Source organism: Dipodomys spectabilis, unplaced genomic scaffold (assembly GCF_019054845.1).
Source record: "Dipodomys spectabilis isolate Male_0828 unplaced genomic scaffold, ASM1905484v1 ptg000178l, whole genome shotgun sequence".
NCBI classification, from domain to species: Eukaryota; Metazoa; Chordata; class Mammalia; order Rodentia; family Heteromyidae; genus Dipodomys; species Dipodomys spectabilis.
The window spans coordinates 9052999-9065865 of NW_024870855.1; the positions used below are offsets into that span (position 1 = coordinate 9052999).

Consider the following 12867-nt stretch of genomic DNA (forward strand, 5'->3'; position numbering starts at 1 on the left):
ATGGTGTGTGGCTGGAAACAGAAACAAGCAGTAGAGAGATGAATATGTTCCAAGTACTTCATATGGATGTATGGAAATATCAGGATAAACCTTCACTTTGTACTGGTAATATTAAACAACAACAACAAATATATACCTATAATCCTAGCTCCTCAGGAGTCTGAGATCTGAGGATCCTGTTTCAAAGGCAGCCCAGACAGACAAATCCAAGAGACTCTTAAGCCCAATTAACCAGCAAAAAGAAATTGGAAGTGGAGCTGCAGCTCAGGTGCTAGATTACCAGCCTTGAGCAAAACAGTTGAGCAAGAGCACAAGATCCTGGGTTCAAGCACCATTACCAGTACACACACACACACACACACACACACACACCCCTTCCAATCTGAGGCAGAGAATGTGGAAAGGAAATACATTTGGATTATGGAGCCCCGAGCTCAGGAGCACACAAACCTACAAGGTTCAAAATTCAGACATTGCTGGAAAGTGGTACTACTCTCAGGATAAAGGAAAAGTTCACAAAGCTGGTCCCCAAAGACAATCTATGCTGGGAATTTATCAAAGAGTAGGGATTCCTAAAGTGGGGATCTTTAAGGAGTAGGGTCCCTAAGGAATGGGGTCCTTAGGACCCTCCCTCTAAAGGGCTGTAGCTGTTGCCCCCACCCAGGAGGATGGATACTCCTGATTGGGAACATGCAGATCAGGGACCAGCTGCCCAGTGAGGGACCTGTCCTTCCTGTGTCTCTTCAGCACAGGCTCAGGACAAGCACAGTCCTGTACCTGGCCTCTTGACCAAGGAGATGTTCCAGTTCTGCAGCAGGGCAAAGAGAGGGCAGACCTGGATCTAAAGGCAACATGGCCCCAGACAGCCTCTCTCCTTTACACTCCTATGCACTCTGTGGCCTGCACTGATGACCTTGCCTTGGAATACAACACTTATCTGACCACTTCACAGAGCCATATACTGCTGGGGTTGGGGACTTAGAACAGCCATTCTCAGCCTCCTTCAACTTCTATTACACCACCACCAGTTTTACACACACACACACACACATACACACACACACACACACACACACACACACACACACACACACACACACAAGCCTCCCTTTAAAAGCATAGATTAGATTTTGTTAGAATCCACCCCAAATTTCCCACTACCTTTTCATTCCACCCAGCTTAAAATGTAAGCTCCAGAACTGGGCCCTGCTTCCATTCCGCTCAATTTCTTCCCTTTCTATTGTGTTGTTGTTGTTGTTGCTGGCCTCTGAAACTTTGCATATGCTGTTCACGTGGCTGAGAGCATAACCCCAGGTTCTTCTAGATCACCACATCTGCTCCAACAGCATCTCAGCAGAGAGATGCTGACTGTTGAAAGTGTAGATCTGCATTCTCTACCTTTCAGATGACTTTATATTTCATCAAATGTTAGCATCACTTACATATTCTTATTTATTCCTGCTTTTTATTAACCTTTTAACTACAATTTAGAGTGGCTGAAGGAAGGTATATTTTTAGGCCTTATTTGTTATTACAAGCTAGGGTTGTATTGCATTCAATACATATATGTTGAAAGAACAAAAGGGTGAAGAAATGAATTCTTACTTTAACTGACAGACTCTGGTGCATCCTTGATCAGACTTTATTAGTACATGAAGTATAAGTATGTTTCTGAATTACTCAGAACCTCAAATTCCTCTGGTCTGCAACAGTATTTTAAAACATTCGACCTTCCGAGGAGTACTGTGGGAATTTATTGAATCAAATGATAATTCCTCCAAAATCCAGCCGAAAAACTTGTTACCAAGCAAAGCCAGCTCTTGATAGAATCCGACGACAGTCTGGAAAAGAGAAACCAAGGTACAGGGTTTATAGAGTCTTCATGGCTGGGCTGGGTGATTATAAAAAGTGGCTGTGGATAGAAACTTTGCTTTGGTGTTTACAGTAAGACAGGAGTGTAAAAGTGTGCCTAATTGACAGCACTGCTAGCTTTATTAGGTAAATGACTGCTATATGGCTGGAGTTGAATAGAGTCAGTTCTTCATATCTGAAGTTCTGGAATTAATCAACTGCAAATTGAAACTACTGAGAGGGGAAATGATGTTTATAGCAGAACATGTGCAAACTATTTTTTATTGTCATGGTTTCTTAAACAATACAATATAAACACTATTTACATAGCATTATTCCATTTAGTCTCCAAAAAAAATCCCCTGTAGGGCAACTATAGCCATAGTAGTCAATGTATATATGAGAAAAATGTAACTAGGTAAATGGAGGGATAAGTAGGTTTGGGAGAGATGAGGGAAACGCTGAAAAATTGACATTGATCAAGATGCACGGTACAAACCGACATGCTGAATTGAAACTCCTCTGTACAACTTCTAATGGATATATTTTTAATCCTTTTTATGACGGGGTGGGGAATCAAGTGCTCCCTATTTTTAAAAGAATTCAAAGATCTTGTAGCTTATTTGAACTCACCCAGCTCAAATTCAGTTGTGCCATGTTCTCGTTGGCATTCCCTGTCAGCCCTTCCTTGCCACTTTGCAACCCAGTGTCACAATGGGCTGCTGGCAGTTTGGAGCCACGTAGAAGGCAATATTCTGAGCCTGCCAAAGACACCATGCTGCCCTGGGGAAATTAAACCTCGTCTGCTCAGCCTGCTATGTATACTATTCTTGAGTGGACTTTTGTGGTACACGGAGAGAAAAGTATAATCACCCTTGCATTTCACTGAGTTCTCTTTGTGTTCACTAATAATAAGGCAATTAGTATTTTAAGAAGTATAATTTTTTTCCTTGGAAAAAAAAAAGCTGACCTGCTCAGTTAATTAAAACTTTCACACTCAGAATAAGGGAATCAGACTTCAGTTGGCAAAAAAAAAAATCCCTTAGGGCTTGTCCTCTCCTTGAAAACGGGTTTATTTTTTAAGGGTCTGGTGAGATTTTTGAGTTCAAAAGTAAAAAGATTAGCCAAGGCTCTTCACCCTCATTGGAGCCTGCAAAAGAGCCAAGAGTTCTCTAGTCCTTGGGGTTTTAAAGACAAAGTAATTGTTTTTTTTCTACTTAGCCAGGAGGAAATGTGAGGTTTCTTTGAAAGCTTGAGGTCTGTTTCTTAGAACTGGAGATTCTGAAATCCTTGATGGCTAATGAACGGTATTTCATGGATTCCTTGGAACTGTCCAAGGTCATGGCGAGGGCACTGTGACTGGATACATTCACACCTGCGTCAGCCTCACAGCCAGCATTCCGCCTGGCCAAGAGCAAGCGTGGCTGAACTTTATCATCAGAATAAACAGAAAGCGTCCATCTTCACAGTTCCTTGTTGGAGCTTGTATTCTGCCATCTCCTGCTCTCTCATTCTGCCTAGCTCTTTATGGTCTGGTTTGTGAACACTGCACATCTTTATCCTCTCAACAACCTTGGAGACCCTGGGCCATGCCCTGCTGGAGACCCCTTCATCTCTGCGTTCATTAACCATTCTCTTTCAAACAAGTGTACTTACTCAAGCCTTGCTTGCTAGTCTCCAAATATGAACTCGCAGCCTGCTGCTAGGAAAGACGTGAGATCCACAGGGATTAGGAATTATTTCATAAATAAAGAGTTTCCTATTTTTTCTTTTTCTTTTTAAAAAATGCAGGATTAGGATTTAAACTCAGGGCCTTACACTTGCTTAGCACATGCTCTACTGCTGAGTCACACCTCCAGGCCCGCTTTTTACTGTTTATCTTTGAAACAGGGCCTCACTTCCTACCTAGATATGTAACCTGGACTGCAATCTACCTATTTCAGCTTTCCAGCCCTTGTTAGGATGACAAGTACAAACCATCATACCCAGCTTGTCAAGAGGGAGTCTCTTGAACTGTTCTGCCTGGCCTGACCCAGAACTGTGATCCTCCCAATCAGTACGGGATGACAGGGGTTTGCCACTGCACCTGTCCGTGGGATCAGAGGGCATCTTGTGGACTTGTCTGCCCAGGCTGGTCTGGAACTATGGTTCTCCCATCCTCACCCTGACAAGTAGCTAGGATTACAGGCCTGAGTTGCCAGCACCAGCTGACACTGTTTTCTTTAGTAAATCCATTCAACCGAAGTATCTGTGAGAGAGAACCGGAAATGTAGCTAATGTGACTGAGGAAGTGAATCGTTAAAGTCTGTTGAACTTAAATGGACTGAAATAGTTACTGCTGGCAAACAGCTGCCACATTAGTTAAGGGCCCAGTCTTGCCACACTGAGGATGTGGCCCCTTTCTTCATTCCCCACATCTGCTTGTGAGTTAGAATTGCCAAATCTCAGGTCCAATGACCTGAGCTGGGGGACCCTATATTAGCAAAACCCAAGTTGGCCTGTGAGCACAGTCAGGCTGGAAGAATATTGCTCTAGAAGCTTTTTTCTTGATAGGTTTTGGGACAGATTCTCATATATAGCCCCAGGTTGGTCTCAAATTCATGAACCAACTGCTTTAGCCTCCCGAGGGCTAAGATTATAGGCATGTGCCACCATGCTTGGTTGGAAAGTTGATTTTTTTAAAGCCTATGTAAGACACGTGTTTGTATCTCTGTACATACCGTGGATTTTCTCTAAGTCTTTCTTGTCACATTAATCAGATAACACTGTGAAGCATATCTTGATTGAACTCCTTCTGGGTGTCAAGATCTGAAGATAATTATCATTTCAGAGAGCAGTTGAGTCTAATCTATGGATCTGAGCAGCATCTCTGTCTTTGCTCTAGCACACATCATGTGTTACAAAAGCCACCGGCTCCTCTGGGAGCTCTGGGCCTTCTATAAAGGCCCAGAATGAAGAGAGGGAGGACAAGGCTAAACCACATTATCCTCTAACTTGCAAAGGGGTAAACAACCCTTCCTATAAGAAGATCAGACTTGGACCCTCAGGGACCAGAGCAGATTCACATGATGCGTTGAAAGATCTGAAATACAATTATGGGAGAAATCTTACGTTGAATAAAATGTTTCCTTATTCTTGATTAGATGTCTCCATCCTCTGGGATGCTTCCAAAGAGTTAAGAGATGGAATACCCACACCAAACAAGAACTTCTGGAAGACTGGGAGCCTCTGCCTGCAGTGCCTGCCATAGAGCAGATCAATATGTATTTATAGAGGCTAGCCTAAGAGGCACAGCACTGGCTCTCCGTGTTCCTTGATAGTCTGCCTCTGAGTACCCAGTTCCTTCCCTGTAAATTGACTATGCCTAAACCAGGCCCCAGTGGCTCACGCCTGTAATCTTAGCTACTCAGGAGGCTAAGATCTGAGGATTGTGGTTCAAAGCCAGCCTGGACAGGAAAGTCTATGAGACTCTTCTATACAATTCTGCCCTGGGCCATGCAGGCCCTATGCAGACACCTCCTTACCTCTTGGCTAAGTTTCTGCCCAGTATCTGTTACCTAGGTAACTGGCACACCTGGAAGCAGTCACCTCCCCCTCCTGCTAAGTCACATCCTGGACCACCTCTGGTCACCAGCCTCCCATGTGACCATAGGAGGGTCCCAGCCCCTGAGGTCACAGATCCTGTGTGGCCACACTTTTCCTCTACCTGACCACACCTCTTCCTGTCCCTGGCTAGATAAGTCCTGGCCTGGGGGTGGGCCTCCCTTTTCGATCATGGCTCTCCACCATGCATGGCAGGGGCAGCAGTTTGGTAAAATAAACTTCTTTTTCTGCCTGAATACAGTGTGGTGTTCTCTTCATGGGCTACCTAGTCAAACCTACCTATTTCATATACCTTCCATTCACCACCAAAAGCCGAGAGTTAGAGGTGTGGCTCAAGGGCCCGAGTACTACTTAAGTGCAAAAGTTCGAAGACAGTGCTCAGACCACCCTCCCCCAGCAACAACTAAAATAAAACTTTCATTTTAAGAGCTTAGTTCAACTCCAAAGAGAAAATTCCAGAGAAATGGAAGGTTATGCCATAGGCTATCCACACATGTGCAGAGCATGACCTTGCATTTCTTGCAGTGTGTGTCCTGGTGAGGTGAGAATAAAACTCTGAACAGGGATCATGGCTTCTCATTCTTCTCGAAGGCCTACTGGTGTGATTTCCCGAACCCTGAACTGTGTTAGCTTCATTTGTTGAATCGAAAGCTTATATTCTGTCCAGAGTAAATTACTAACATTAAAGATCTGTTGATTTTCTTTAGAGGACTGGAACTCCTGCCTAGAGAGGAGACTTAACTCTGTCTGTAGTTAGAAAAAGGATGGAATACTTAACACTCTTATAGCTAGCTTGCAAAAGCCGCATCCACACCTGTGAGCAGGTGGCCTTAAGTCATCAATAGGGACAATTAATATGCATGCAGCTCTGTTATTTTTATTTTACTCTTGGTCATATCTATCTTGTCTCCCATTCTGTCTTCCATCAGACAACCATCCCCTAAATATAGCATGGTTTCTATGGAAACGTACTTTATCCTCCACATCCCAAGAGGACATTTTATTGGGGAGGGGGAGATGGAGGGAAAAGCAATAGCAGATAGTATGTCCACATCTGGGCCTATAATCCATATTTTGTGTTTTGAAATTAATTTGATTTAAGGACAGATGTTTAAAATGGGTTAAAAATTTGTGGCCAGATGAAATTTTTCCAGCTGAGTTCAGATGGTATGAAAGTGAGTTGATAATAAGGGGGAGCCTTTCTTGAAATGGTTTCACATTCGGCTCCCACAATTTCTATTCTGTTCTTCTGCATATTTGTGTCCATAAGCATTGTGGCAGATGGTGCAGGTAAAGATAATACCTATTCTTTTCCAAGGCAAATGAGAATTTTATCACTTGGTACTTAAATGGAAGCCATAATGCACTGGCATTACAGGTGATAAAGTCTAAGTCATTTTTAATTTTCACAGCTGAACAATAATATGATTCTGGGGTTGGTTTGACTGCAAGTGTTAAAGATGTGTTGGTCTCTTGTGGTGTTTATGTTGTAATAAACCTAATATTTCCTTAAAATTATTTTCCAGGGCCTTAGGTGAGTGTGAGGTTAGGATAGTAAGTAACACAGAACAAGAAGAACATGAAAGAGAGTTGAGAAAAATGAGCACCAGAGGCTCAAGCTACAAAGCAACCACCTCTCCAAAATGGCAGCCACCCAAGAGAGAAAGGAAATCACAAATGCAAAATGTAAATGCAGAATCTGAAAGTCATAACAAAAATACTTCCTCCTACCATTCTCATTCTGAATATAAAACATTTTGGGCAATCCATAAAAGTATTTCATTGCATAAAAGAAAGCTTGTGCAAAGAAGAACTTCCCGGAATGAAAACTGTGACTTAGCGGAACAACTGTGAATCTGTGTCACCATGCAAGATAAACATCTATTTGTGGTACAGATGGTTTATCTAGGTCCTTTATTTTGGCTTATAAATTTGGCAAGACTTTATTGTAAAGCTTGAGAGCTATTCCTTCCCTTGTCTCTCTGAGCCATGGGTTTGCTCCACTGTGGTGCTGAGCAGTCTTGTTTCTAAGAGCCCTGGAGGCCATCAACAAATGGCACCCAAACTTGGGACTTCCCACCAAAGAACATCCAAAAAGGTAAAGAACAAGTAAACTCCTTTGAGCAGCTTGGTTTTTTTCTTGGTAGAATGTGCACCTAGAAATTTCAGTACTTGATTTTCATGAGCAAAGAAAGACCTTCAGTTATAGACTTTTGAAGGATAATGTTAGAAGTGATGTTGTAGTCACCAATTTAAGGTGTTGAGGAAAAAAGAAAAAAAAAGGAAAGTGGTCTTTTGGCTTCTTCTTTCTCTGTGCTGTGAACTTCTCTCTGGAAGCATAGTATTTGGAGGAGGTGGGTTGGGTTTAGGGAACATCTTTGTGCCCAATATAGATGGAGAAATGGCATAGACACTTGAATGATGTGTAATATATGAAAACATGTTAAGTTCCTTATAGATGTAAATTAGTACTGTGTGTGTGTGTGTGTGTGTGTGTGTGTGTGTGTGTGTGTGTGTTTGTGTGTGTGTGTGTGTGTGTGTGTGTGTGTGTGTGTGTGCTGGTCCTGTCCTGGGGCTTGAACGCAGGACTTGGTTAGTGTACTGTCTCTGAGCTTTTTCACTCAAGCCTGGCACTCTACTACTTGAGCCTTACCTCCACTTTTGGCTTTTTAGTAGTTAATTGGAGATAAGACTCACACAGACTTTCTACCTGAGCTGGCTTTGAACCACAATCCTCAGATCTCAGCTTCCTGAGATGCTAAGATTATAGGCGTGAGCCCCCTGGTGCCAGGAAAATCTTGCAAAGTAGATCTTCTCATTCCATTATTTTACAGGAGAACTTTAAATATCTGTCTCACTATTAAGCAGAGATCACTAGCTGCTTGTCTGCTTGCACATACCTTCAATCTGCTTTATGACATATCCTCATTTCAGCTGCTTTTGGCTTTCATTGTTTCACAATAATTTCAGACTGAAATCTTATCTGTTTCGCTTTGAGGATAGCCAACACTTTAAAACAAAATCAGTGTCCTCTTTATTATTCTTAAGTCATGTGGAATTATTGTATCACATAAAAGCTTCAAAACACCATATATTTTAGAGGTATATCACTTATGAACATGCATACTTCAACCTAAAAAATTAGCTTGTTATTCGACTCAGAATTATGTTTTTTTAAATTCAATAAAATATTATCATGGGTAGTAACTATGCAAGATTCTATATCATTTTTTCATAGAAAGAAATTTCCATAGTAGCATAGAAATTCCAGGCTATTGAGATTTGCAATATGAAATAACTTCTCTCTCAGATAAAAATGATGTAACTTTGGGTCTGGCTAGATGGGCTGCAGAAAGGGGAGGAAATAATACTGAACTTCCAGAGAAAGAAGTTTGACTATTTTGCTTCCTATGACACATACTGTTAGATTAAATGTTGAAACTTTAATAGTCTGAAATAAATAATTATTGATGTAGTTATAGTTTTCTAAAACCTAATCATGACTGTCCCTACTTATAATAAGTTACAAGAAGTAAAAAAAATTGACTTCTTGTGAGCTATCCTTAAGAATCATGACATTTATAGGGTTTTTCTCTATTATAAATCTGTCTTAACTACACTAGCTTTATTGTATTTTTTTCTATTTTTTGGGGGGGGGGATGGTGTCTGGTCGTGGGGCCTGAACTCTGGGCCTGGGCACTGTCCCTCAGCTCTTCAGCTCAAGGCTAGCGCTCTACTACTTGAGCCACAGCGCCACTTCCGGCTTTTTTTTTCTGCTTATATGGTGCTGAGAAATTGAACCCAGGACCTCAAGCATGCAAGGCAAGCGCTCTACCACTGAGCCACCTTCCCAGCCCTATTGTATTTATTTTTATCATTTATAGTTTTGGTCATACTGGAGTTTGAACTCAGCGACTCATGCTTGCCAGGCAGGTGCTCTACATCACACCTCAAAACCTTTCCTGATTTTAGTTATTTTTTAACAGAGGATCTGTGAGGGGTTTTTTTTTTGCTCAAGGTTGGCCTCAGATGGTGATCCTCCTATCTAGGCCTCCCACATAAACTGAATTATAGGTTTGTGTCATCTCCCCAGCTTATTTAGCTTCTTTATTAGTTTTCACAACCTTGTTCCCCAGGCTGGACTGGACCAGTGATCCTCCTGATATCCACACACCTACTGAGTAGCTGGGGTTATAGATATATCACACAAGCCAAGCTTACTCACTGAATTGTTGAAGAACACTTTACTGAATCCAATACAACCTTTCCTATTTCATACCTACAACTCCATGAAGTCAGAGTGATGGATGCTCAGGACTTACGTGCTTCACAAAATCTGCACATATCTGGATAAGGTGAATGCCAGTTCTGTTTTATTGCTTGCTACAGAAAGCTTCCCCTCAAACTTTCACATCTGCAAAACTAAAATAACAACCAAACACACCCATTTCCAAACTCTTATCATTTCCCTTATTTTGGAGATGGAGTCTCATGAACTGAGCAATTTCTTTTCCTTTTTAGTCGGTCATGGGACTTGTAACTCAGGGCTTGGATGCTGTCCCTGAGCTCTTTTGCTCAAGGCTGGTGCTCTACCACTTTGAGCCACAGCTCCACTTCTGAGATTGAGTCTCATGAACTTCCTCTGCCCTGGGATGACTTTGAACCTCAGTCACCTGAATCTCAGCTTCCTAAGTAGCTAGGGTTATAGGCAGGAGCCATCTGTATCCAGATCACTATGAATTTTTGCATCACTTCTGAATTTTAAAATATTGTGTTAAACTATTTTTATTTTTGAGTTCTGAGTTTTTAGATGCTTACAATTTGTACTGAAGCCCACGTCTTGCCTTGTCCTGTATGTTTGTGTGTGTATGTGTGTGTGTGTGTGTGTGTGTGTGTGTAAATGCATTTGATGTCAGCTCTAAGCTTCACATTCAAACTGGTTTTTCTTATTTACTGTAACGCCTATAGGAGTTGGAATCTTCTCTGTTAGAGTGGTTGCTTGAAATAAGCACCACCATCTTAAGGGCAGCTGCCATCCTATTTTAGGTAAGCCATGTCCCTTCTTTTCCTAACCTCTTTCAAACTAGACCATTGCACAAGATTATTAACATGCATTCTGACTAGTGGGAACGAGAGGCAGTAATGTATTAGGGAGAACACCTGGGCCGACTGCCCACCAGTGCATGTGCATACTTGGCTTCCTTTTAGTAATAGGCCCTTATTTTGCCATGCTGGCCTCCTTTCAAATTGGTGTCTTCATTTCAACCCCAATATCCCATGACCTTTCTAACACACGCATGTGTCTCTTCAATGTTTTAGTTACTAGTTGTAATTACTTCCTAGTATGTGTTTTTTGGTTTTGCTCATTTGTTTTTTGTCCATGTGGGGCTTGAACTCAGGGCCTGGATGTGGTCCCTGAACTCTTTTACTCAAGGCTAGCATTCTACTGTTTTGAGCCTTAGTGCTACTTCTGGTTTTCTGGTGGCTACCTGGAGGTAAGAGTCTCATGGACTTTTCTGCCTGGGGTGGCTTTGAACGACAATCCTTAGATCTCAGCCTCCTGAGTAGCTGGGATTATAGGCGTGAGCCACAGGTGTCAGCTGATATGTGGTTTTGAGTACATAAAACAGTCATCTAGGATTGCAACCTTAAATATGTTTAATGTTAAGTGTGTAGAGTTCCAATACATCCAACCATAATGGTGTAAACTTCTTGATTTAGTGGTTCATGATCTACTAAGTTCTTCGTGGCAAACCATGGAGTTGATCAACACAACCAACCCATCCAACATCTCAAACATGGACATCGACTACTGTGATGCCTATTGTAAGATGCTTCTGCTAGCCCTCTATGGCATGATTTTCCTGGTTGGCACTGCTGGCACCATTATGATTTCACCCATGATGCTCAGAAGAAATAGCCAGTCGATGATTTCCACCGCGGTCCTCAATATTGTGGTGTTGCACTCCATCCTTTTGGCTAGCCTTCCATTCCGCCTCAGCTACTACCTCTCTGGCATCTGGGAGCTTGGGTACTTTACCTGCCGGGTGGTGAGTGCCATCCTCTATGGCCATATGTACTTCACCTTTATTTTCTACGTGGCCATCGTGACTCTCCGGCTACTCATCTATTTTAAGAAACTCCAAATGCAACCATTCCAAAAGTACCATGCAATCATGCTAAGCATGGCTATTTGGATAGTGGCTGGCCTCATTTTTTTGCCAATATTTTTTTTGCAATATGGCACAGACCCAAGTTACTCAAAGAAACAGCGATGCTTTGAGTTCCACAGAGATCTCCACCACCAGGGCATGGTCATCCTGAACTATTCTGTTATTGTTGTCATCATGGCGACCGTGCTGATCCTCTTTCTCTTGCAGATGGCCGTCATCCTGCAGTTGATGAAGGCTCATTGGCCAGACATGTGGGCCCACCAAGAGTTTAGAGCCCAGATCAAGAGTTTCTTCTTCCTCTTAGTAATAGTTGTATGTTTTATACCTCACCATGCATTCCGGGTCTACTTTATTGACCAGTATTCAGGGAAAGAAAGCTCAAAGTTAGTACTTTACAATGAAATCTGTCTTGCTTTGACAACTGTCTGTTGCCTGGATGTGCCATGTTTCATAGGAGGAATTGTCCACTAAGCCTTCCCACACACCTTGTGCATCATTTTCCCACACCGGAATGACACTGTTTCTGTACTGCTATGATTTCCGAAGTGTTCCCCAAATTCTCAAATCCTCAGATTATGTTTAATCAACATTGTTTTCTACCAAGAAAAAAGCAATGAGGATTGATTATTTCCTTCTTCTTAAGGAATAAACATCATAGAACATGCTCAATCCTTAGAACGCGAGAATTTCTTTTCCTCCTACCCTCCTCTTCTCTTCCTCCTTTCCTTTTTCTCCGTTCTTCCTCTTCTATCTCCTCTTCCTCCTTTCTCCTTCTCCACCTTTCTTCTTCACTCCTCATCTTCTCATCATCCTCTTCCTTCTCCTTCTCTTCCTTTTTGGTAGCACTCAGGGCCTCATGCTCAGATACTCCACCACTTGAGCCATGGCCCTAAATCTTTTTGCTTTGGCTTATTTTTCAGATATATGTTTTTTGTTGTTGTTGTTGTTGTTTGGGGCCAACATTGAACTCTGACCATTCTAAACCTGTCTCCTGTGTGCCTGAGACCATAGGCATACATCATTGATTGCTTTTTTACTATCCCTTGGTGAGATAGAAAAATTAACATTGGTGTCTACAGGCCCTCAAATCTGACTGTCACTAAATTCTACCTGCCTGGTCATTTAGTTTTCATTCTTCTTTTTGTTTTCTGGAGCTCTTGTGGCTTATTTGAACTCATTTGGACTTCTCCTATGACCTGTCTGAGAGGAAATTTTGATCCCTTGTGTTTGGAAGACTCTT

At 42.0% G+C, this 12867-nt stretch overlaps 1 protein-coding gene across 2 annotated transcripts; it reads left to right on the plus strand.

Moving 5' to 3' along the window:
* Positions 1–7507: 7507 nt before the first annotated feature.
* Positions 7508–12313, plus strand: LOC122120900 (probable G-protein coupled receptor 141). 2 transcript variants are annotated; one of them, XM_042695149.1, is made up of 2 exons: positions 7508–7552; positions 11176–12313. In XM_042695149.1, the coding sequence occupies exon 2, from the start codon at positions 11211–11213 to the stop codon at positions 12096–12098; it is 888 nt and encodes a 295-aa protein (XP_042551083.1). In that variant the 5' UTR covers positions 7508–7552; positions 11176–11210; the 3' UTR covers positions 12099–12313. The 2 variants fall into 2 exon arrangements, with proteins under 2 accessions (XP_042551083.1, XP_042551084.1); XM_042695150.1 differs by lacking the exon at positions 7508–7552 and adding an exon at positions 10426–10500.
* Positions 12314–12867: the final 554 nt, after the last annotated feature.

What these genes read in the sequence shown, in the direction of transcription:
- LOC122120900 (XM_042695149.1), top strand. Translation starts at nt 11,211, where the DNA reads ATGGAGTTGATCAACACAACCAACCCATCCAACATCTCAAACATGGAC.